Consider the following 24876-nt stretch of genomic DNA (forward strand, 5'->3'; position numbering starts at 1 on the left):
AGTGGGGACAACATCAATACATTTGCATTGCAAACTTTCAGAACAATTTTGCAGACTATCAATTTAGAGTAAAAAAACACTTTTGTTATGGGGCCAAAACCCGAGTCCTCCAAAGATACTAAGTGTAAGTTATTTCTATCTATCTAAGTAAGCGACTCTACCTCTGAGAAACACTTTAGAAGTAGAGATCTGTTTAAAAATTGATCTGTGTCAAACAGAAGCTTGAAGTCTAAAGCTAAAGTGTACACATAATTTTGACTCTCCATCCTTCGTAGAGGTTGCGACCTGATCGGTTGGCTTGGACCACGTTGAAGCCCCAAATGGTTGCGCTAGAGGATTCAGTGGTAGCATACTTGTTTGTAAAGGAGACATATTTTGGCTCAAGGTTGGGCAGACCATGCTTGACCCACAGGCAGTAAATAGAGGAGCGACCTGTACTGGACAATGCAGCATGGTGTTGTGGAACAGGATCCGCTGCACCTTTCTACAACCTTTTTTTGGAGAACCTTCGATTTAGTTTTTTGGCCCTCTTGAGATTTTTCTTTTTGCGCGTAGGCTTTTGTATAGACGAACATGATTCATCAGTCACTATGTTTGCTTTTGGACATGCTTTAGAAATTGGGAATTCTTCCTGTACTGTGCGTTAGGGTTCAAGGTTCAGGTTTTTTTCTGGGGAAAAATAATTCAGTATAAATATAATAACGCCTAGTGGGCTTTCGATAGAAACTGAGTTCACAGGAAATGCCTTAACAAGAGACTTGCCAGCCTGGGAGCTGAAGTCAATCCCAGGCTGAGTCGCCTTGTTCTCTGTGGCACTAAACAGTGCTGAGGCTTCTTCTCGTTGCAATGTAAAAGATTCACGGTTGCCTCCTTTGCTGGCGATTAGTTCTTTTAGTATGACTGTAACAGTGTCAAAGTTACAGTCGGACCTCCCCGACAAATTTTTCCAAAAGATTTAAAATAGATGATAAAAGTCTCTCTAGGCTAAGGAGAGAAGAAGAAACCTGTATATATTGATCCGGGGGATTACTTGGAAGATTAGCATTTATACTCAAGTCAGGGGCCACTGAGAGATGTGAGCATAATGAAGGATGGTTTGAGGGGGTGCTACTAAAGAGCTGAAAGCCTGTGGACAATGGCTGAAGGGTATTCACCCCCTGTCGAGGACCATATCTTTTGTATAGTTCTAAGTCCAAATCTACAAGAGTGAAGTCATCCAACCGGTGACCCAGGTCATTACTTTGGGAGGGGACTTGTTCCACGGCTCAAATGAGCGAGCCCTCTCTTTAGGGGCAAAGCCGTCAGAGTTACAAGCTGGAGGAAGGACCAAGAGCCTCAGTGTCGGAGGAGGATACTAGGGGAACAGAGAAATCCTGAAATACTTCCTCAGAGACGTTCAAGCATGCTAACCCCTTGAAAATAGAATGCTGTTGGTCCCCTGGCAAATGAATGACCCTATTGCCAGAGGGGAAAGACTCCAAGGGTGTGGGAGGGGAGCCTTATCCCGGAGAGAAAAGATTTGGTTTCTACATTTCAGCCCCGGGATCTCAGTTTTTTGGCAGTCATTGTACCTTTGCTAATGCCAATATTAGGCAATCACAGAGATTACCTCCTTCTGTCTTTAGGTGCCAGTGGAATGTTCCAGTGAGCAGGTAATTCTGATAAGGAGCTTTGAAAGGATGTGACGCCTTGGAGACCAATCATGGTTATTTCGACAGTTGAGGCAGCAGTGCCTTATTTTCAAATTGGAACTGATGGAGAACAGGGCGAGACACGCAGGAGGTTCAAGGAGGAGGGAGAAAGGCAACAGACCGCCCCACAAGGGACCCGTGGACGCTTCCGCTGACCGAACTCTGTTGATAACTCCTGTATGCTCTCTCCTGTATGAGACCACCCCTCTGATTCTCTGGGGAGCCTTTGTGGGCCACCCGGGGATCCCAGTAGTCTTTTAACACTTTTCTTGATGTGCTGCTCTCGGTGCTGGTGGCCTGAAGTGTTGCACACATCTTTTCCGGGGGCAGGTCGCGCTGGAAATCTAGCGCTTAGTGCTGCTGGAAATTATATGGCCTGAGGCTGTTGAACAGGAGCCTCCTGGTCCACGATCAGGGTTACTGTATTCTGATGATTACAGGCCCAGGTTCGGTTGAGGGCCGCCTGCTGTTTGGATGGCTAGGACTCCCGGCCTACGATTCAGCGTCTTTACGCCCTTCAGTGGGGCAGTCCTGCGGCACTCACAGCTTCCGGCACCAGTCCACAACTCTCGGCTCTTGCGGTGCTTCTGGTCCACGGCATCCGGCCGCGGCACTCCAGAATCTCGTGGCACACATGGCATATGGCGACGGGCTCTCTGGTGGTGCTGCGGCTCTCTCACGCTGTGGCCCAGAACAGGAAACAGTGGCTGTGAACCAGAGAAGGAATCGGGAATTCCTTTGCATCAGGTACGTAACACTGGTCAGACGCTGTATGGCTATCGCGGACTAGGTGCGGGCACACTGGTCCTGATTTTACAAACTGGAACAGAGAACTGGTAAACTGACTTTCAGAATGGACTGCACTGCTGCCCGACCCCGGTCCTTGGCCACTGCCAAGTGTCTACCAAGGCATGAGGAGAGCATGTAATGCTCTCCCCGAGAAAGGCAACATCCTCTCCTTCCCATTTTCCAAGTGCCCAGTTTGAGACTAACAGCTAGAAAGAAGGATTATGTACAGTATGTGAAACTTTAGTAAGATTTAAGCTTTTTGTTTGAGACTAACAGCTAGAAAGCAGGATTATGTATATTATGTGATACTTTAGTAAGATTCAAGCTACAAAAGCTGTAATAGGGACAGTATTTTGAGGATGGCTGCTATTTTTTTCAATGTTGTACTACTGATATTTGTACAATTTTGAACTACCCCTGCTGAGACCAACTGATGGTAAACAAGAGCTCCATATCATATTATATGTCTCAGATCACATCATATATCACAATACATCATTTCACATCATATCTCATATCATATCATGTAGCATATCATACCCCTCGAAGATAGCAGTGTGTCTTTCTTTTCCAGTCTGTGATTCACAGCAGCATTACTGAACAATCAGTGCTCCTGAATTAGAACCATGATTATTATTTCAATGCATTATAGACACAAATGATTCTGTACGTGTTCTGATCCGCTTCAAAAGTTGCCAAGATGGCAGCTGTTTCTTGGTCATTAATGCGCGGCTATTCTAGGCTTTAGTCAGCCACTAAGAGATATCCAGCCCTTGATGTTTAAATATTCCTTATGGGTTTCAATCAAGTACATTCAAAGCAATTAAATAACGGCGGTGGTTAGACTGCTTCTTGGGCAATGTGTTTGTTTGGTGGGTATTTCACTTTGGACTTGTTGAACAATTGACTGCTGACAGAGTTTCCAGTGTCCTCTGAGTGCTGCTCAGTGCCTATCAGGGACATGGCAGAAAGCCCCTGCTTCCCGCCAGTGAAACTATAGCACTTCAGTTTGCCTAAACTATCCAGCTAACTTCAACGATTAGCAGCTGAGATCACCAAACACAATAACTTTCAAAGATAAAACTAATCCTCACCAATCCTGTTTTCTTTGAATTTGAAATCTTTTTATGTGGTTTTACTGTTCCAGAAATGAATACTTGGAAGTCCCTTCTTCAGGGGCGTGCCTCCACTTGTTGCAATAAGCCTATGTGTTGAGTACATGCTTTCAACCGCAGTCTAACACTCCTCACCTACACAAAAGGGATATGAATTCCATGTGCTTATTGTGCTGTGGATCTAGTTTACAAAGGATACTTACTGTAACAAAGTACATTTACTTTGCGCATTCTTTCAGGAAACCGATGAGTAAAAAAACAACTGATGTTTCTGCCGAGAGATATTTTATTAAACTGTTAATGAACATAGGCTTCTCTGGTAGTGATGGCTGGTCCATACCATAAGCATATATAATTTTTTTTTATAGTTTGAGCTTTATAAACCATGGATAATCTCAAAGGATAGAAATTGATAGACTTGCAGAATACATTAGTATTAACTGATAAATTCATACACCCACAGTTATAAAATGTGTGTTGTACCAAGACTGAGTTTTTGCATTGAGGCTTTGAAGAGAATACATTCATGGAGAAGGAAAGGTGAGGCAGGGGATGCATGTAAGATTTTAATAAAAACAGTAATATAAATGTGTTAATAACGTGTGCAATAGAAAACATTAAAAGAAAAACCCATGTATTTGTCAAAGTTGATGTAACACTATTTATATTAGTTAGATAAAATGGAAATTGTTAGTAAATATTATGCATACAACAGGACACTGTCCCACCACAATACCACAATGCTTTTCAGTTAATGAACTCTGGGGGTGTTCTATATTTTCTTTCATTCCACTTTCTTGGGAAAATGTTGGCTTTCTTTAGTTTATGGCTTACTTGATCTTTCTGTAGAGGAACTTGTGGATGTAGCTACCCTTTTCCACTTTCTAATAACAAGAAGTTAATTTGCAATTGTGGTAGTTTTGATCTTTCTACTGTCACTTGCCTCTTCTGTCTGTGTAAGTTTCTGAGCTTAACATTTCTTGAATTGCTAATGGGGACTGGGTATTTTATAGTGGATATGCTTTGAGTCTCTCCTTACTGAGAATTCATTCACTATGACTTTACCCAGAGTTCTATGTGAATCCATTTGTACAGGTCTTCTCGACCTCAATAATATGGGGTTCCATTGCTTGAACGGTTTCGTCCTGAGGCAAAAGTTTAGTTAATGTGACTGTTTTAGAAACTTGCAGCCACTGATATTGAGAGACAGGGCGCCGAATACCAAGACTGCTAAGTTTTGATTCCACCTCATGGCTTTTTAATTCACCAGCAGACACCCCCCGCCTCTTTATCTCACATTTGCCTCTTCCTCCCATCTCCCTTTGTCATATTTCTTGCCATCTTTGTCCTTCTCCTTCTTTACCGATTGTGTTTTATTTCATTCTCTTGCTTTGGCACAAAGATTAATAGACAAAATAAGTGCAAGTCCCCAAAAATAGGTGCCAGTGGGTCCCACCTACAAGCACCAGCTCATATTAAGCGCTGGTTTCTGCAGAACTGTGTGATTCTGGTTGGCTTATTCTGCTTCTCCATAGACGTTAGGCTCACTGGGATTATGAAGCAAGACATCACCCAATTATGTAGTAAGGGTAGCTCAGATAACAATCATCGAAATAGATATCTATCTGTCAAATGAAGTGATTAAGTGCAAAGCTGTAAGCACAGTGACTAGAATTATGTACTATTACATGACATCCAATCTATTATGTTTTAACATGTTCAGGTAATGAAGAGGCTCCAATGTTTAGGATCTACATGAACATGATAAACGTTCAGTAGAAACCATGCCAACATAACAAGAAAGAAACATGTCTGCATGTCTTGACTTACGTGGTAGAGGTGTTGGGTCCGTTCCTTTTGGACTGAACTGTCTCTTTTGGAGTGGGGCCAGGAATGATTTGTCTAGAAATGGTTTCTATCCCTGAAGGACTTGTTGAGAAAAAAACATGATGGACTGGAATGCGACCAACAGCAGTTACCAGAGATTAATTTGAGCACTCAATCAGTTGCTTTTTTCTCTGAAAACATTATTCATCAAATATTACAGTTGTGGCTTTTATAAAAATATAAGACCATCATTCCTTAAATCCTGTGCCAGGAATTATTTTCTGCTTCACGTAGTGCACTTGTTTGTCCGAAATATAAAAAATATTTCACTGGCAAAAGCAAACCACCATTTACTAACTTCTTATTGAAATACTTCTTGTAAAAGGAAGTAGGGCCTTTTTAACATCTCCAAACTATTTTTGATTTAGACCCTCGCTGGAGTTCAGTGTGGGTTTTATTTTGTGCTCCTCATGAATTTGGGAATCACCCATTTCCATCTTTCTGATACGAAACTACCTCTTAGAATCCACACAACAGTATAATATATACAATGTTCATTGAGTGTATCACTTTAATGACACTTAAAAGAAAAAATCAGGCACAACACCTTTGAAAAAAGATGATACATAAATCTGCTTTAGAACATCATAATATAAAAAAAATCTCTTGGTCTGTGAAAAGCTTTAGATGATGAACAACATCATGGCACCCATTTTGATCTATTCAGATTTTTTTTTCTTGTTATTAACATATTCGCATATAGTTTCCTACTGGCATTAGACTTTAGTTACAACATAAATATATCCCGCCTATAATAGCTTAACGAAAACTGGCAAACATCTGGTGTAGGTTTGTATTCAAAATAAGGAATAAAAAATTAGGTCTATTGACTCACGCGTTGAAAGCTGGGAAAAGGAAAAATAAGTTTGCACCATTTATTAAAAAAAAGTTGTAAGTGCATATGAAAAGATGAAAATGGCATAAATTGGTAAACAACGCAAAGGGAAAACACTTGAAAAGCAGAGGTAGCAGGTAAGAGGGACAAGGGTCACCATACATGAGCAGGTAGGAGGGACAAGGGTCACCATACATGAAAAATGCACAAGTATAGCAGATCTATATGGGAAATATTTCTGCACCATCTGTGCTTTAAACTGTTTGGATTTATGTATATATAGTTTACAAGAGCAGAGAGGAGGTTGACGTGGGGCAAGGGCAGAGTGGCTTCAGTGAAGTTGCAGAGCAGGTCAGAGTTGTCTGTGAACTTAAGTGAAAAGTCAAAGACCAGAAGGAGAAGGCAATGTATAGAACAGAGAGCTGACAAGTACTGCAGTTTGGTCAGGACAGCACAGCACGTAGGCCAGGAAGGCCATTAAGAGGAATGTCAGGATTGAAGAGCCTATGCAGCAAAAAGGGGAGAGCCCAAACACATTGTGTTGGATGAGAGAGTGCTAAGGAGTACACTTAGTCTAAAGAATTATAGGGTACATTAAAATATGCTAAACAACAAACGCCCTTCCAGGTCTCATTTGATACCAAATCATTCTTCAGTATCTCAACAAATCCAATCATAAATTCACAAGTAAATACAAATGTGAGGAGACTAACTTTATATTTCAATTATTTTTACATACAAAAGTTGTACATAAGGATATACATATGCATTAAACGGTGCTCTGTGAGCAGGTGATCACACAAAGCAAGTGGGTGCAAAAATACAAAAAACAGTGATGTGATCATAAAAAGGCAACAGTATGACAATTTGTAATTGGTAAATCAATTTTCAAATCAGTTTTATAGCTCCCAATCAACCAACATCCTAAATGTAATGTCTTTATGCCCAGCGGTGTCAACAATGATTCGACCCATACTAAAACATGTAGGGTCATCAACAGGACAAACATTAGATGGTAATTCAGAGCATCCAGGTAGATCCTAGGTAAAAGAGATGAATATTTAGGGACTGTTTGATCACAAAAATAAAGTCTCCTACATTATATAGAGTTACCCAATTGAAGTGGGGAAAAATGTCTCTGTGGGGAAGGAAAATGACAGTCACCAGTCAGCTAAAATTATAAAAAGGAGAAAAAGTGGTCTGAAAGTGGCAAAATGATTAATGTGTGCACTCCATGCGACTTACAAAAGCAGATGTAACTCACCCAGTATGTTTCTCTGCAAACAAATCATAAGGAAGCAAGATCATAAAAACAAGGGCTGGATAGGCATAAACCCAAGCACAAAAGGTAAATAAAGAGTCCACTTACTCGCGGTTGAAAAACAATATTTAATGCAAAAATCAACTGAGGAACTGAACTTCATTAGTGAGCAGCAATGATTGGTATTGCATCTCACTGGGAAGGTCAAAAGAAAAATAACTGAATAAAGTGATACAATTTTAAGAAGAGTTTTAAGAAGCGGTGTTCATCTAAATAGCCAGTAACTCACAGTCAAAGGTGCTCAAAGAGCATATCGGAAAACTTACTGGAAGTGAAAGGTCGAGTTGCGAAAAGTGCTGCGGAGGCTAAGCCTACTGACTGCCAGTAAACGTCTGCAAGAATGGAACGCAGAAGCCCGCTACTCAGTTAGAGTAATGTTGAAGCCGTGTGTGCTTCAACTTAAGCATAGGTGATTGAGAAGGTGCTACAGCAAGAAAAGGACCACCATGCTAGGAATGGAAAAAACAGCTCCATCTTGGAAAAGCCAAGGATTTAACTTTAAAGAGCGATCACACATCTGCCATCTGACCAGGGCCAGACCTTCAGTTAATAAATGATTAAGCAACATATCTGAATTTGATTTAGGAGGAAACTGAACACCAGCTGCCTGATGTAAATGGAGTGTGAGACAGTAAGATGGAGCCTTTCAAGACACAACAGCTTAGTGTATACATATGCCACTTGAAATGGGGGAGGCTGACTAACCAAGTTTTGTTGTTCAGAAAGGAATGTAGCGGGTAAAATACTACACCCTTAAAACCAGCTGGCTCATTTTATCTTGGATTTCAAGTATTGTGGTCACTGGTGTTTAATGGTTAAAGAGAACAAAGGCAGTGATCCTGTCTCATTCTACCTCAAATTAGACTGCTCCGAATATAGGCAGGACAACTATCACTAACAAAATTCAGAGTGGCTAACAATCACCAGAATAGCTGTTGGTGGACTAAGCAATGAAACTATTTTATTATGTAACTTCCATGAGAAGTCTTTATTTGTGCAGAGTAGGAAATTGGGTTTTTGATTGGGGGTGAATTACCCTTCTCAAGCAACAACCACAATCCCTGTCAGGGTGAACCACAAAGGTCAACAAATTAACCTGTGCTTAAGACTCTGGAAGCTTGGCACACAAGCAGCCGGGCTTAATTTACAGGCAATGTGAAAACAAAATGAAATAAAGTGAAAACACGAGAAAAATCTTACACCAATTTAGAAACAAGAGAACATTTTAATAAATAAAATGACACCAAAACAATTTGAATCCAATCAGTAGAACCGGAGTTATGAATTTGTGAAGTTTTAAGTAAAAGAATAGTGCCTAAAAGATCAAAGTGCCAACAGTGGGCAACTGGTCGCACATGATCAGGGTAAGGTCAAATTTTAAGGCCGACCACCATGGTGCAAAGTTGGCCTACACGAGGAGGATTGGGCCCGGTCTCAGCATACCTTCGGCCTAGAAGAAATTATGGAAAAAAGTTCCAGAGAAGGTAAAGTTCTTCGTGACAAGGCAGCTGGCAGTGCCCAAGGAGGAGGCATTGTCTTTGGGGAGCCGCTGAAATAAGGGCTTGATTTAGAGTTTGGAGGATGGGTTTACTCAGTGACAAACGCAAAGGATAGCCTGTCTACCTTATGCTGATTTCCATTGGAAATAATGGAATCGTACTACGGTGGAAGGGATATCTGGCACGTTTGTGACAGTGATTACCCTTCGCCAAACCCTAAATCAGGCCCTAGGTCAAGGTGAAAATGTCTAAGTTCAGGCTTTGTAAATTTTTGGGAAGTTGAAAATCTCCCTCGGAATGATGCTGTAGCTGACGAGGGCCTTATGAGGTTGAATACCCTTCCTCAGAAGCCCTGATGAATAGGATTTTCTGCTGCGGAGAAGAACATAGCGGGAGCTACCACCGTCAGGCCAACCGAAGAGGCCCCTCAGGTGGATCGGTGAGTAGGTAGGTTCCCAGTCTCCTGTCGGTTCTCAGGCCACTTTTCGCCTGAATTTTTTTTAAGTCCCAAGTTTTACGTTTTGGCTGTTTGGACACCTTTAGCTCCAATTTCAAGGGTCTAGGACTGGCTGGGAATCAAAGAAAGGGTCCAGGTACGGGGAACAAGGTTGTTGTGTCGCTGTAGCTCTGAAGAGGAAGCTAGCCAACTAGTCCTTGGAGTCACTCTGGTAGTCCTGGGATCAAACAGCAAGGCAGGCCTGAAGCAGCAGGGACGTCATCTGAGGTACAAGGAAGTCCCCTGGTAGCCACTGGGCAGGCCTTTGAAATACAAAGCAGGCCTCAAGCAGCAGGACAGAGTATAAAGAAATCCATCTGGGTGTCGTCTCCATGTCCAGGAGTGAACTGAAGAGTTGGTTTGAGGGTTCAGTATTGATACCCGGAGCCAGCCTTTGAAGAGGGAGAACCCTCTTTACTTCCCCCACATCTGGTCCTGGAAACTTCCTTCCCCCACTGCGTGTTCTTTGTGAGTGTGCTGTAGCCAGTCCCTCTGAAATGTAAGTAGGCAGGGAATACCTCCTGCCCTCTCATCCTGTTAACAGATATTCCCCCTTTGTCTCACTGCTATGAAGGAACACACAATGGTGAACTGCCACTCCACTTACAGTCATGTGACTACAGGTACCAAATAGTTATGACAAGAAAATGCCAACTTTCTAAAGATGTCATTTTCAGAATTGTGACTTAAAATCGAACTTTAATATTAAAGAGGACTCCATTCTTTTGAGACCAAACATGATATTTACACATGCTCCCAATCAAAAGTTAGCACTTATTAAATGTAATAAGGTAACCCACTGTCAGGACACACAAGACTTAAAAGTACATGTCCAGCTTTAAAACTACACAGCACCGTGCCCTATGAGCTGTTTAAGGCCTGCCAAAAGGGTGACATATGTATTCAAAAGGGTGATTTACCTGGCAAAAGGTTTATTTTGCCAGGTCGAATTGGCAGTTTGAAACTGCACACAAGCTGCAATGGCAGTTCTGAGACATGTTTTACGGAGCTACGTAAGTGGGTGACTCAATATGTGCTGCAGGCCCACTAGTAGCATGTAATGTACAGGCCCTAGGTACATGTAGTAGCAAATTACGAGGGACTTATATGTAAATTGAATGTGTAAGCCAATTCTACCATAGGTAAAGGGCCAACCAAAAGCATTTTAGCACTGGATAGCAGTGGCAGTTGTCACAGATGACTCATTTTGACAGATTTCCATGCACATATTATAGCACATCAACATCACAATATTTTATACTTTAGCTCTTTTACAGCTCTAAACTAGTTACAGAAGACCCCATGTTTTTCAACATTTACATGCCAGTGGCGATACATTTGCAGAACCATCAACCCCACTAAAACAACATTGCAAGGAGGGAAGTGTGGATAAACAAAGAGCAGATAAATTCCTCCATTAATCTACAACTGCATATATTCTATAGTGTATCTTAAGCCTAAATCAGTAAATGCACCACATGTAATCATGCTGTGATTAAAGCAAAACAATTTACATTTCAAGTAGATAAACACCACAGCATGCAGGAAGAGAAAGTGCTATATTCCAAAGCCATTTTGTAAAAATTCATGCTTTCCTCTTCTGAGGCTATGGATGTCCCCGTCTTAGGGAAATGGGTAAGGCTTCCATAACCTTGAGATAGGCCCAGTTTTGCAAGTAAGAGGACACATTTGAAGGCCAGTAACGGTTGACATTCTCTTTTGACCTCTGTACACAAATTTCTAGGAAAGTCTATTATTTCACCAGAGAAAAGGGTCTATACCACAATAATTTGCAGGAAGGTCATGATATGGTATTCTACTCTCGTACTGAGTGACTGACCAAATTAATGAATGAATGAATGATGCAAAGGAAACAAAAATAGTGAAGGACTGGACATTATATTGACCACTGGAAAAATGTGTGAGCTCTACTCTGATAAAACATCAGGTTTGAAAAATTGCTGTTACTCTTGTACACTTACCTTCTGTGAGAGAGCTAAGGTTTCCCAGATTCTCTGTGCTGATCTCTGCAAGTTTTTCCACCACTAGACTTTGCTTGGTAACTTTATCCAGGTAATCCCTCAGAACGAAGGGTGTTTTGTTGGGCTGCATAATTTGCTGTGAAAAGAAAAACTGAGTTTTATTTTTACCTGGTCAGAGCTACAATATTTTCAAAACTACACATAGCGGCTAGTGCTAAGAAAAGAAACAAATAATTCTACAATGGGTTCACACGTTCATAGAGCTATCACGACTTGAAATGTCATTCTAAGTAAGGCAGAAAGACAAGTTTTTTTACATCTATGTTATGCTTTCTGTCAATCACTTACTGAGTGTATTTTTGCCTTTACTCTGTACAGCACTCCACTGCCTTTCGAGATTTTGTGATGCCCAAATACTACATTCATAAATACTTGTAGTGAAGCTGTTATATGGTCCCAATGAATTGAGTAGGACTGTGTTTTAGGTCAACATGAACTTCAAGATATAGGGACTAAGCTTGTCTAAACCATCAGGAAATGTTTACACAATTCCTAGTTTGCTCACAGTGCTCCATTTGAACCTCTAGCCTTACCAGGGCACCAGAAGGCATCAGCAACCTCAAACTTGATCACTTTTGTTCCCAAGCAAATTGTGGAAAAAGATCTACCCTTTCATTGTTACTCTACATGCCCAAGGTAAACACAAGAAAAATACTAAAATGGCTTTTCAAACATCAATTGAAACAATCGTATTCTTGTATAGAAAGACAGCTAGGATAATTAGGTAGATGAAACAAAGCATTGTAACCAGCATTATAAGAATGGTGAAAAAGATTTAAAAAATCAACAGTGTTAAAGTTACTCTGTTGTTACACTACTATCTGCTACTACCTACACCTTCGAGAGCATAGCAGGATGACCTTCTACCAGATTCTTTGGGGCATCCTAGCCCTACCATACCTGGGTGTGATGTGCCAGAAAGCTGATCTGATGTAGAGCACGCTATCGTCCATTGCAGGATAGAGGTCAGAGTCTGCAGAGCTGCATCTCACTCACAGGCCCATATTGATACTTTTTTTGTGCTGCATTTGCGTCAGTTTTTGACGCAAAATTGGTGCAAACATGCAAAATACAATTGTATTTTGTAAGTTTGCGCCGTTTTTGCATCAAAAAGCAGCGCATATGCGGTGCTAAAAAAGTATAAATATGGGCCACAGTGTACTGCATTACAGGATAATCGAGGAGTAGTGCTCCTCTGCAAAATGTAGCACATAGGCTGTAAATAATAAAAGCATTGTTAATATTTCACTGTATCTACGGTGCAGAGCCGATGTGCTAATTTGTCTGGAGCCTCAGAGTCTCCGACAGACAAAATAAGACAAGGGCATTGCTTTCTATGTGCTCTGCTTTGGACAGAGTGTGCAGACTCCATGGCAGGAAAGCTTACTAGGAATAAGCTGCATGTACAGTATCTTCTCATTACATCCACTGTGGAGCAATAAAAATAGGATCAACATAGCAATGATCAGGAATAACACAAGCAGTATGCCTCCAAATACACTGGAAACCAAAGAGTGCAAATAGGACGGTATTACTCTGAATACAGTCTGGAACATGCTAACAAAGCCAGACCCAAGTACTTTGAAAAAGTTGACCACTTCCATGGTATTTGAAACATTAAATATACAGTGTACAAATTCGCCACAATGCTGCTGCAGGTTTGTTTACAATAGCCATTGTACTTTATAAGAAGTCCTTGGAGAACAAACATTTCTTGAGCAGATATTAATGGCAGGTCCTTCTGAAACAATAAGACTGTCAGTCGGCTTAACATATCAAAGATATTATTAAAAACAGGAATGGACAGACATAAGGTAACTCCCCTAATCATGTGTGTGGTTAACAGTCTTTATGTCCCATTCAGCAGATATTAAACCTGGAGTAATTATCTTATTTAAAGCAACCGTAAAAATATAAGGAATTTGTAAAGTTTCTGTAGAGCAAAAATATCAACTTGGACCTTATCCCAAACAATTTCATCAGAGACAGGAAATGCAGAACTGTTCACAAGGGACAGGTCTATTTACACTTTATGTGAAGAAGAGTGAGGCTTCATCACCTCCGCTACCAGTTCTGTCGTAGAGCATTCTGAAAGGCAATGTCCATTCAGAAGCAAGAGAAAAACTGTAACAAATCAAATCCAAATGAATAGGAAAATCAGTAAAATGGAAATCCAAATATAGGCCCATAGTGGAATCAGATTATTCTGTTTTAGACAAATAAGAAATGCACATACACCATGAAGTGAAGTATGTGAAGAATATGAAGAAAAAGCATCAATGCGGGCAAAGTAACCAGAGGCAGTCTTTGCAAAAACAGGGACCTCATCTGGTGAAGAAAAACTGGTAGGCACCTCTAAATATGGTTGATAATAAATAACTTCATTGTTAGAAGTAGCAGTAGAAAACTGTAGACTCACATCTGATGTTTATCCTCTATTAGTAGTAGCAACAATAACTAGTGGACGTTCAGCATCCGAAGTCCCCAACCTGGGAGAAGCAATATCTGTAATACTTAATGTTTTGTAAAGGAATCTCCAGCAGGGTTGTGAGCAAAGGCAGGGAACTACTCAGAAGCCTTTGTGGTCCTACTGTGTCATACTGACCACATGATGTAGCTTTATCTGATCAATGGAAACAAATTGTTTGTTTCTACAATCAGCAAGTGCTTGATATGATGGGCTGAATTCCTTTCTGTCTGTATTCTTCTCCCAAACTAGATCCCCAACCTTATGAATTCAGCCACAAGTTGCTAGTTGCTCTTTCACTTCATTGGTGGCACAGCGTTTGGAAATTTAATTGAGCACTCATCGCACAAGTCTTGTAGTGCCTGTAAGACAGCTCAATGTTCATTGATGTCAAAAGACTTAACTGTCGCCACTGTGCCAGGGTTATCAAAAACTGGAATTTACATCTGGTCTCCAAAGAGGGATCTTATAGAGGCTCCGGCCACCCAAGGATGATCTAGGCAGATTATTTGAAGATCTCTTGAATCCATACAGGTGATGGTTTCAACTAGGACCTAAACCTAATACTCTAGCTGTTATGGACTGCTTTAAGTCATGGTTTGTCCTTTCCACTATCACATGTTCTTTGTGGTGACAGGGGGAGGAATAATGCACAGAAACACCCAGAGTTCCCATTGTATTCCAGTAAGCCTTAGCAGCAAACAGCGGTCCAAGTGGAATGCTGCTACTGCATAAGTCCCGATAAAGACCTGCACATTTTTAATAACAGTTTGAGCATTAGCTGATCACTGTGGCCACACCATAGAAATCTAGAACAAGAATTAATGGCCAATGGAATAAATGTAAGCACACCATCTGAGCGCAGAGGTCCAAATAGACACATTGTAGAGGTATGTTTGAAACTAAGAGGGATGTGTGCGGTGGATGAGCTGCGGTTGACGTTTTTAATTTGCTGACAAATATCACAACTGAGGACACATCGTTCAGTTTGTTTGCACAGACTATGCCACAAATAGCGTTTCTGTAGTAATGAAACTGTAGCCGCCACATCTGCATGTGCAAACACTAATCCCTTATGGGCAGCAATGATTAATTCTATCCTGCAGTCCTGGTTTGGTATCACTCGATCACCCACCCCAAGAATGCGAGCAAAAGGAATGTTTTGGGCACTCAAAAGATAGGATTATTTTGCTGAGTATGTTTTAGGTAATGGAATGCCACTGGGCGAATCAGTGATAGCAGCCATGATGTCATCATCCACCCTCGTGTGCTAACGAGTAATCACAGCTACAACTGCAGTCTGAACTGCCAGTCTGGCCGCTTCATCAGCCAATAAATTCCCTGCAATGTATACTCCAACACACTGATGGTTCAGTGTATAAATTACATAAGCCCATGGCAAGCAGTCTTTAAGATGCACCATTTGTACCCAATGCAATTTATGTTTGATAGCATTTCCTTTAAAATCTCTGAAACCATTCAGCCAATAATGTAAATGTTCATTGAAAGACTGGACACAGCCATACAAATCACACTATAGGAGTGTGGGGAATTCAGGATTCACACGAGGATGAGTATTGTTCTTTATTGTCAAATGTGGGCTGAGCTGAGCCATCAGTATGTATTATGTGATCATACTGACCAAAAGGCAAAATGTCACTGTGTACAGGGTATTATTGTTCTTACTGAAGGCATTCTGGTGTTTGCAAAGTAGGGTTAAAGTCATCGTCAACATCAGTAGCTGTTAAGGAGGTGGCCTACTGTATCCATTGTGGATGTAAGGCTTTTGCATTTGGAAAGCTTGCCTTGGTGACAGCCTCTAAAGCTGGAATGGGAGTTACCTGAATTATATTTTTCCTTTGAGCGAACAGTCTTTCCTTTATGACAGCTTTCTGAACTGCAGTCATTATCTTTTCTGTTGATGCAAAACACATTCCAACAGAGTATACATTTGAATTATAAGCAATTGACACAGTATCACCCTCATTAAAGGTGACATATGTATAACCAATTGTTAGAAACTGGGTTTCTGGTTGGAAGAGGTATGCACCCTGTCCAAGCAGGAACCACAATCCTAGTCAGGGTAAGCCACAAACACCCCAAATTAACAAGTGCTCACCTATTGGTAGCTTGGCACAGAGCAGTCAGGCTTATCTTAAGAGCAATGTGTAAAGTATTTGTGCAACGCTTCAGTAAAACAGTGAAAATACCACACAAAAAGATACCACATCTGGTTAGACAAATAGAACTTGATTCAATTAATAAAAGTAGACCAAAACAACAAAAAAATCAATAGGTAGAACTTAAGTTATGAATTGTCAAAGAATACACTGTAGAAAAGCACTCAGAAGCAAAAAGTGTCAACCGGGTCTATCTCGTTGCGCCAGACTGGGACCAAGTCAAAAGTTCATTCCAAATGCGATGGAGTGAGAGCCAACTACAGGGAGCCAGGGAGGCTTGCTGAGTAAAGGTATCTTAATCTTGAAAGTGATGCATATGTGTTGATCCCCGTAGTGGTGGCAATGTTCTGATCCTTCTTACACAGTAATGAAGATGCATTGATTTTCTCCACACAACAGCGGCAGCAGAGATGCGCTGGAGAGGTGAAGCATCAACTCCATTCCATGCAAGGGGGCTGATGTGCTGGTTCTGATCCATGCAACATGGGCAATGTCGTGGTTCCAAGCCGTCCTTGTGGGGACAGGCCACAGCCCATTCAGGTGTGTGTGAGGCTGTGCCCCCCTCATCACATCTAATCTCCCTTTGTGTGTAGCTTTCCAGAGGGAATGCACAAAGAACAGGCGTCACCCACCCCAGATGTGTAATGGAGACAGGCTGCAGGTATAAAGGGCTAACAGCAGGAAAATGGCAACTTTCTAAATTTTTAAATTTGGAGTGATAAATTCACCTTTGTCATTTAAGAGGATTTATTATTACAAATCCATAGGTACCAAACATGACAGATCCATCTCTTCTCAATTAGGAATTACAGCTTATTAAATGTAATAAGGAATCCCCAATGTTATCATAGGGGAGGGGTAGGCCTCACAGAAGTACAAAACATATTTGAGAGTTTTTCACTACCAAGACATGTAAAAGTGAAAACTATATGTGCTGCCTTTTATTTGCACAGCACCCTACCATATGGGCTATCTATGGTTTACATTAGGGATATCCTATATGTAATAAAAGGAAAGTTTAAGGCTTGGCAAGGGGTTTTAAATGCCAAGTCGACATGGCACTGTAACACTGCATTCAGGCTGCAATAGCAGGCCTGAGGCATGTTTTAAAGAGGAGACAGTCTTTATCGCAAAGGCTAACAAACAAGAAGCCTTTACAACGAAGGCTTTATAACAAAAATGCCTTTAGAACAAAATTTTTAACAGCGACTATGCATTTACAACGGATGCCTTTTACAACACAAATAGTGGGAAATGTAAGTATATTGCAGGTAAGTAAACAGTGTTTAAATATATTTATGTGTGTACATATATATATATATATATATATATATATATATATATATATATATATATTTTCACTCATTTCCTCCACTAAAGCACCACCAAGTTCAAAATCCACACTGTCTCTAGATATAAAGATGACAGGTGAAGCAAGTCTAACTTCTTTATTCCACTTGACAAAGGGGAACAGGTACACATTTAGTTTCAAAATGTACTGCCTTTGTGAACCACATATATTTAAATATATATGTGTGCGTATAATTTTCAAAATGTATATATATATATATATATATATATATATATATATATATATATATATATACACACAAACACACACATACTAATATATATATACATACATATATATTTATATATATACATACACATATATATAAAAATATGTTTATTCCTTTTTGATTTTAGGGTAGGTATAGGTTTTTGGGGTAAGGAGATTTTTAGGGTGGTTATAGGTTTTTGGGTGGTAAGGAAAATATTAGGGTTTAGGGGAGGTACAGATGTTTGGGTAGTAAGGAAAATTTTAGGGTTTAGGATGGGTATGTGTTTGTGGAAGATGAGAGAAATTTAGGTTTTAGGTTTGGTATGGGTTTTTGGGTAGCAGAATTTTTAGGGCTTAGGGTGGATATGGGTTTTTGGGTGGTAAGGAAATTATTAGGATTTAGGGTGGGTATAGGCTTTTGAGCGGTAAGGGAATTTTTAGGTTTTGGGGTGGGTATGGGTTTTTGGGTGATAAGGGAACTTTTAGGGTTTAGGGTGGTTGTAGATTTTTGGGAGGTAAGGGAACTTTTAGGTTCTGGGTTAGTATGGGTTGTTGGGTGGTAAGGGAGTTTTTAGGGTTTGGGGTGGGTATGGGTTTTTGGGTGGTAAGGGAACTTTTAGGGTTCAGACTGGGCATGGTTTTTTGCTGGTGGTAAGGGGATTTTGGGGTGCGAAAAGTCTTTTTTTAGGGTTCAAGGGTTATTGGTCAAAAGGTGTATTTATATTGTTGAAATATATATATTTATATATATAGCTATCTCTCTCTCTATATATATATACCTATCTCTCTCTCTCTCTCTCTCTATATATATATATATATATATATATAGATCTATATATGTATATATTTATTTATATAGCTTTACAACGGATGCCTTTCCACAAGTAAAAATAAACCCATTATCTGTCTAGCTATCTATCTATCTATAAATATATATTATCTATTTATATAAGTAAAATTATGCATGTATATATATATGTGTATAATTTATCTCTGGCAGTCGCTATTAGGGAGTTATGTTAGGACCTAGTTTATATAGAAAACATTTTTGTTTTGCTAATAACTTTGGCGCCATTAAATGAATCTCCACAAAATCTCCCCAAAAATACAATGCTCACTTCAGCGTCTGTCTGGTAAGTTTCAGGTGATCCGTCAAGTGGGGGCCGAGAAAAATGTGGGGCCCCAAAACGTGTTTTCCCCATGCATTTTTCCCATAAAGATTTTGAACAGGAATAGAGCTTGAGCCACTGGACCGAACTACACCAAATTTTGTATAAAGGTAGCTCTTGGCCCAGAAAGCTATCTTTTTGTTATTCGGTGTAAATATGTTCACTAGGTTTTGAGTAATTAAAGAAAAAACACATTTGTATATAGAGAGATGCAAATGCTCCATGAACCCTCTGGATCTCGTGTGATCTGATTGGCAGCCAACACTTCAACAAGTACTTGTTGGCAGTCATGTTGGGACTCTGCTTCAGTAGAGGCCCTGAAAAAAAGATTAAAATAAAAAAAAAAAAGGGGCCAAGGTAGGGACACCCTGACTCCTAAGCTCTGGCGCTAGTGTCCCAGAGGGACCACCACAGAGCAAAAAAGCATTAAAAAAAAAACAATTTCAGTTGGATTTGCGGTAGATCTGAGGAACAGCTGATGGTAAAAAACAAAAATGAGGGCTTGTTTCAGTGAAGCCCCTGGGTGGACAAGGTCCCCCTGACAGAAAGTTGAGTATTCTTCTTTTTCCCTGGATGCAAATATGTGCGGAGCGAAACAGATTAAAACATTACTCCCACAAGCAGGGAGCTGCTATTTCAAGCAGCTCCCTGATTGTGGGAGCAATGCTGGCTCCCGCAGGAGTCGGGTTCTAGCTAGGACCATGGGGGCCATGAGGTTCCCCCACGGTCTTCTAGATATAAAAAATAAAAAATAATTAAATGTCAAAGTCAAGGTTGTGGATTCTAAGTATAGGTGTGAATGTTCACACCTAGACTGGAGCCCACAGCTTTCACTTTCACATTTGTTTTTTTACACTTTTTTATATGCTTTAATTTATTTACAACTTCAAGTATCTAAGGCACATACCAAAAAGAGATATCACTCTACTTACTTGACAAATGCATTTTTGTCTGAAAATATCTCATTCAAGTATATCATTCAGGAAGGCCTGAGAAAGCTCTCTCTCTCTCCCTGAATTTCTCTGTGGGAAGTTATAGGGGCCCTGCAATCAACCCCTGCTGCGCAGGGCCAAAGGCTGTGCGCGGCCCAAGTTTGGGTAGCACAGAGTTGGGTGGTTATAGGGGCTTGGCCGCAGGGCCTGGCCTGCAGCCAACTCTCACTGCGAACTGGGTTTGGGTGGTAATAGGGGTTGGCTACAGGGCCCTGTGGCCAACCCCTGCTATGCACAGCCAAAGGTCATGTACAGCATGCGGTTGGGTGGTTATAGGGGTTGGTTGTAGAGCCTAGCCATAGGCCAGGCCCAGGAACCAACCACCGCTGCCCAAGGCCGAAGGGTGTGTGCAGCGGTGGTTGGATTAATGTATAGCAATGAAAATTACTTTACGTTAAAAAAACCCAGAGAAATTCACTGAAAAAAAGACAAAGGCCACAGGGATGTTATAATTAGGAAGTAGAATTTTAAAAAACATAAAAATTCACTTAAAAAAACAATGGTTACAGGGACAATATAGTTAGACTCACATATTAAACGTACAAAACCATGGAAATTCACCTCTTATAGTTAATTCCTGTAACTATAACTTGTGTTGTAAGGTAACTGTAACTCGCGCCCTCGCCCTGCTAATTATCCCACAAATTCATGACATCTTTAATAATATCATTGATAATGTCACTGTAACATCTGTAGTAAAATTATTGATCACATAACTGTGCATGGCATAGTTACCTTAGGGCGCGAGTTATAGTCACGTGAAATAACTAACTATAACTGCTGAATTTCTCTGGTTTTGTGCAAGTACATTCAGAACCTAACTATAATGTCCTGTAACCTTTGGTTTTTTAAAGTGAATTTATTTGTTATTTTGTAATGTAAAGTAATTTTCATTTCTATACGTTAATCCAACCACCGGCGTGCACGCAGAAGCAGTTGACCGCAGGGCCTGGCCTGTGGCCAGGCCCTGCAGCCAACCCCTATAACCACACAACCCCATGTTGCGCACAGCCTTCGGTCATGTGCAGTGGGGGTTGGTGGCAGGGCCTGGCCTCTGGTCAGCACCAAACCCCGCACTGCCCAGGGCCTTTGGCTATACCCAGCAGAGGTTGACCACAGGGCCTGGCCTATGGCTAGGCCTGGTAGCCAGCCCCCATAGCCACCTGCCCATGCATATTAGGGTTGGACCACATCCCCCAGGGCCCAGCCTTCACATTTTTTTGGGGGGAGGGCTGTGTAGCCCCCCTCATCACGCCAGTCTTGGCCCCAGGGACCCCATCCCCTGGGGACCGGCACCAAAATGTAATTTTCTTTTGGTGGGGGCACACAGCCCGCTCTCCAGGCTGATCTTGGCCCCAGGACCCAGCCATGTGACCTGGCTGCCCCCCACCCCGGGTCTAGCCATGTGACCTAGGTGTCCCCCAGGGCACCCGGTCACAATGTTGGGGACCACGGGGGGGCATGAAGGCCCCCACAGTCCCAGCTGGCTCCCCACCTCCTTTGAGAGCCGGCATTGCTGTCACAAAGGGGAATTGCTAAAGCAACTCCCTCTCTGTGAGAGCAGTTTCTGCTCGCCTGAAGTGAGAGCTGACCCCGCATTCATTTATTTAAAGCCCTGGGGAGTTGGCAGTCCCTGGGGCTGTGGGGGGGGGACTGGGCAGCCCCCACCTTTAATGAGATCTTAGACACGGGGAGGTGGAGAGTCCTGGGGGCTGAAGAGGGTTAGGTGCCCCTCCCGGCACCCACTTTATGTAAAACTCCGGGTAGGCAGTGGTCAAATAATTTTTTTTAGCCCTGGGGAGGTGGCGGTCCCCGAGGCTGTGGGAGGGGCCAGGCCCCCCCGCATTAACAATAGCAATGCCCCTAGACTTGGTCCTCCCAGGGGCTTCTGAATTAAGAAGCACAAGAGAACCCACTTGTTTTTTTTTTTTTTTGCCATAAATTCGTCAAACATCTGCAACAAAAATATTTTTTTAAGTGTTTTTTTGCCCACACCAGAGCTATGGGGCCAGGGTATTCCTACCCTAGCCCCTTGTCTTTTATTTTCTTGTAACTTTTGTTAAGGGACTCGGCCAAATCAGAGCTGTGCATTTCTCTGCACAAGCTCATTTTTATTTGTGAATCTTTCACATCTCTAGATATCTACATTTACTTTTCTTTTAATATCTCAAAAACTACTAAACGGATTTACACCAAACAAGGAAAAGGCTTCTTTCTGGACCAAAAGCTACCTTTCTGTCAAAGTTGGTGTCATTCGATTCAGCAGTTTGGGCTGTAGTCATGTTCAAAATCCATATGGGAATTAACATAGGAAACGCAACTTTTTTTGACCACCCCCTTTTATTCCCTCTGCCCCCACTTGACGGATCACCCTGAAACTTCACATGTACAACAACATTCGCAGGAACACTTTTCTTAGAAAATTTCTTGAAGATTTGTCAGATGGCGCCAAAGATATAGGCAAGTCAAAAAACAAGTTTTCCTATGGAAACATGATCCTAACTATAACTAGTGAAGACCACCACTAGATAATTTAGAGATTACATATATATATAAATATGGAAAATGTCACTTACCCAGTGTACATCTGTTTGTGGCATGTAGTGCTGCATATTCACATGCTATGCATATCCCTTCCGACATCTAGTGTTGGGCTTGGAGTGTTACAAGTTGTTTTTCTTCAAAGAAGTCTTTTTGGAGTCACAGGATCGAGTGATTCCTCCTCTTGGTTCCATTGCGCATGGGCATCGCCTCCATTATTAGACTGTTTTCCCGCAGAGGGTGAAGAAAGGAGTGATAGAGTATAGAAAATAGAAGAGATGTCCATGCAAATGTAAATGTATATACATATAACTTAAATTACTATAGGCTTCCAGGGAGGAAGGAGGGTGCATGTGAATCTGCAGCACTACATGCCACGAACAGATGTACACAGGGTAAGTGACATTTTCCGTTCGATGGAATGTGTAGCTGCAGATACACATGCTATGCATAGACTACAAAGCAGTTAGTCCTCCCAAAAAGTGGTGGCTAGCCTGTAGGAGTTGAAGTTGTTTGGAATAATGTCTTTAAGACAGCTTGGCCTACAGTGGCTTGTTGCTGTGAGAATACATCAACACAGTAATGTTTTGTAAATGTATGAGGGGTTGACCATGTAGCTGCTTTACATATGTCAACCATTAGTATATTTCATAAAAAAATCATTGTTGCACCCTTCATTCTTGTAGGCTGTGCTTTAGGAGTGATCAAAAGTTGTCTTTTTGTTTTGATAGAACATGTTTGTATACATCTAACAATCCATCTTGCTATATCTTGTTTTGATATAGGATTGCCTGTATGTGGTTGTTGGAAAGCAACAAAAAGTTGTTTTGTTTTCCTAAAATCTTTAGTTCTGCCTATGTAGTACGTAAGAGCTCTTTTGAGATCTAGGGTATGAAGAGCACTTTCTGCCACAGAATCTGGCTGTGGAAAGAAGACTGGCAATTCCACTGTTTGATTGATGTGAAAAGGAGATATTACTTTTGGTATAAAGTTTGGATTTTTTCTTAGTACAACCTTATGTTTGTGCACTTGGAAAAAAGGTTCTTCAAGAGTGAATGCTTGTATTTCACTAACTCTTCTTAAAGAAGTAATAGCCACAAGGAAGGCAACCTTCCATGCTAAAAAATGAATTTGGCAAGAGTGCATGGGTTCTAAAGGTTGTCCCAGGAGTCTGGTAAGTACAATATTTAAATTCCATGATGGAACAGGTGGTGTTCTGGGTGGAATGATGCGTTTTAATCCTTCCATCAAGGCTTTGATAACAGGAACTCTGAATATATGTAGAATAATTTGTAAGTATGCAGATATAGCAGTAAGGTGCATTTTTCTGGATAAAAAAGCCAAATTTGATTTCTGTAAATGAAGTAAATAGCATACAATATCTTGTATAGATGCTGTAAGTGGATCTATGGTCTTAGATTGACAATAGTAGACAAATATTTTCCATTTGTTTGCGTAGCACTGTATAGAAGTAGGTTTTTGTGCTTGTTTAATTACTTCCATACATTCAGATGGAAGATTTAAATAACCAAATTCTATGACTTCAGGAGCCAAATCGCTAGATTGAGAGCATTGGGGTTTGGATGCCTGATTTGACCTTTGTTTTGTGTTAACAAATCTGGCCTGTTTGGGAATTTGGAATGAGGTACTACAGATGGGTCTAATAGTGTTGTGTGCCAAGGCTGGTGTGCGCATGTTGGTGCTATGAGTATCATGTTGAGTGATGTTTGATGCAATTTGTTGACTAGAAATGGAAGGAGTGGGAAAGGGGGAAAAGCGTAAGCAAATATCCCTGACCCATTGATCCATAGAGCATTGCCCTTGGATAGGGGATGTGGGTGTCTGGAAGCAAAGTTTTGGCATTTTGTGTTTTCGCTTGTTGCGAATAGATCTATGTCTGGTGTTCCCCACCATTGAAAGTACTTTTGAAGTACTCGGGAGTGGATCCCATTCGTGTGTCTGTTGGCGATTTCTGCTGAGATCTGCCAACTGATTGTCTATTCCTGGAAAGTATTGTGCTAGTAGATGAATTTGATTGTGAATTGCCCATTTCCAAGGGACAGCTGAGAAGAATGTGCCCCTCCCCATTTGTTGAGATAATACACGGTTGTCATGTTGTCTGTTTTTATGAGAACATTCTTCTGTTTGAGAAGAGGTTGAAATGCTTTTAGGGCAAGGAACACAGCTAATAATTCTAAGTGGTTTATGTGTAGCTGTTTCTGTTTGACATACCATTGCCCTTGAATGGTCTGATTGTTTAGGTGAACTCCCCAACCAATCATTGATGCATC

General features: G+C 41.0%; 1 protein-coding gene across 9 annotated transcripts in view; it reads right to left on the minus strand.

Annotated features, from left to right (window-relative positions):
- RIPOR2 (RHO family interacting cell polarization regulator 2) overlaps nt 1–24876 on the minus strand; it is a 445875-nt gene that overhangs the window by 81143 nt on the left and 339856 nt on the right. For all 9 annotated transcript variants that reach the window (XM_069219867.1, XM_069219864.1, XM_069219860.1 and 6 more), the window contains one exon: nt 11616–11751. In XM_069219867.1, the coding sequence (XP_069075968.1) occupies nt 11616–11751 (136 nt within the window). The remainder of the gene's footprint in view (nt 1–11615; nt 11752–24876) is intronic.

Source organism: Pleurodeles waltl, chromosome 2_2 (genome assembly GCF_031143425.1).
Source record: "Pleurodeles waltl isolate 20211129_DDA chromosome 2_2, aPleWal1.hap1.20221129, whole genome shotgun sequence".
In the NCBI taxonomy this organism is placed as follows: Eukaryota; Metazoa; Chordata; class Amphibia; order Caudata; family Salamandridae; genus Pleurodeles; species Pleurodeles waltl.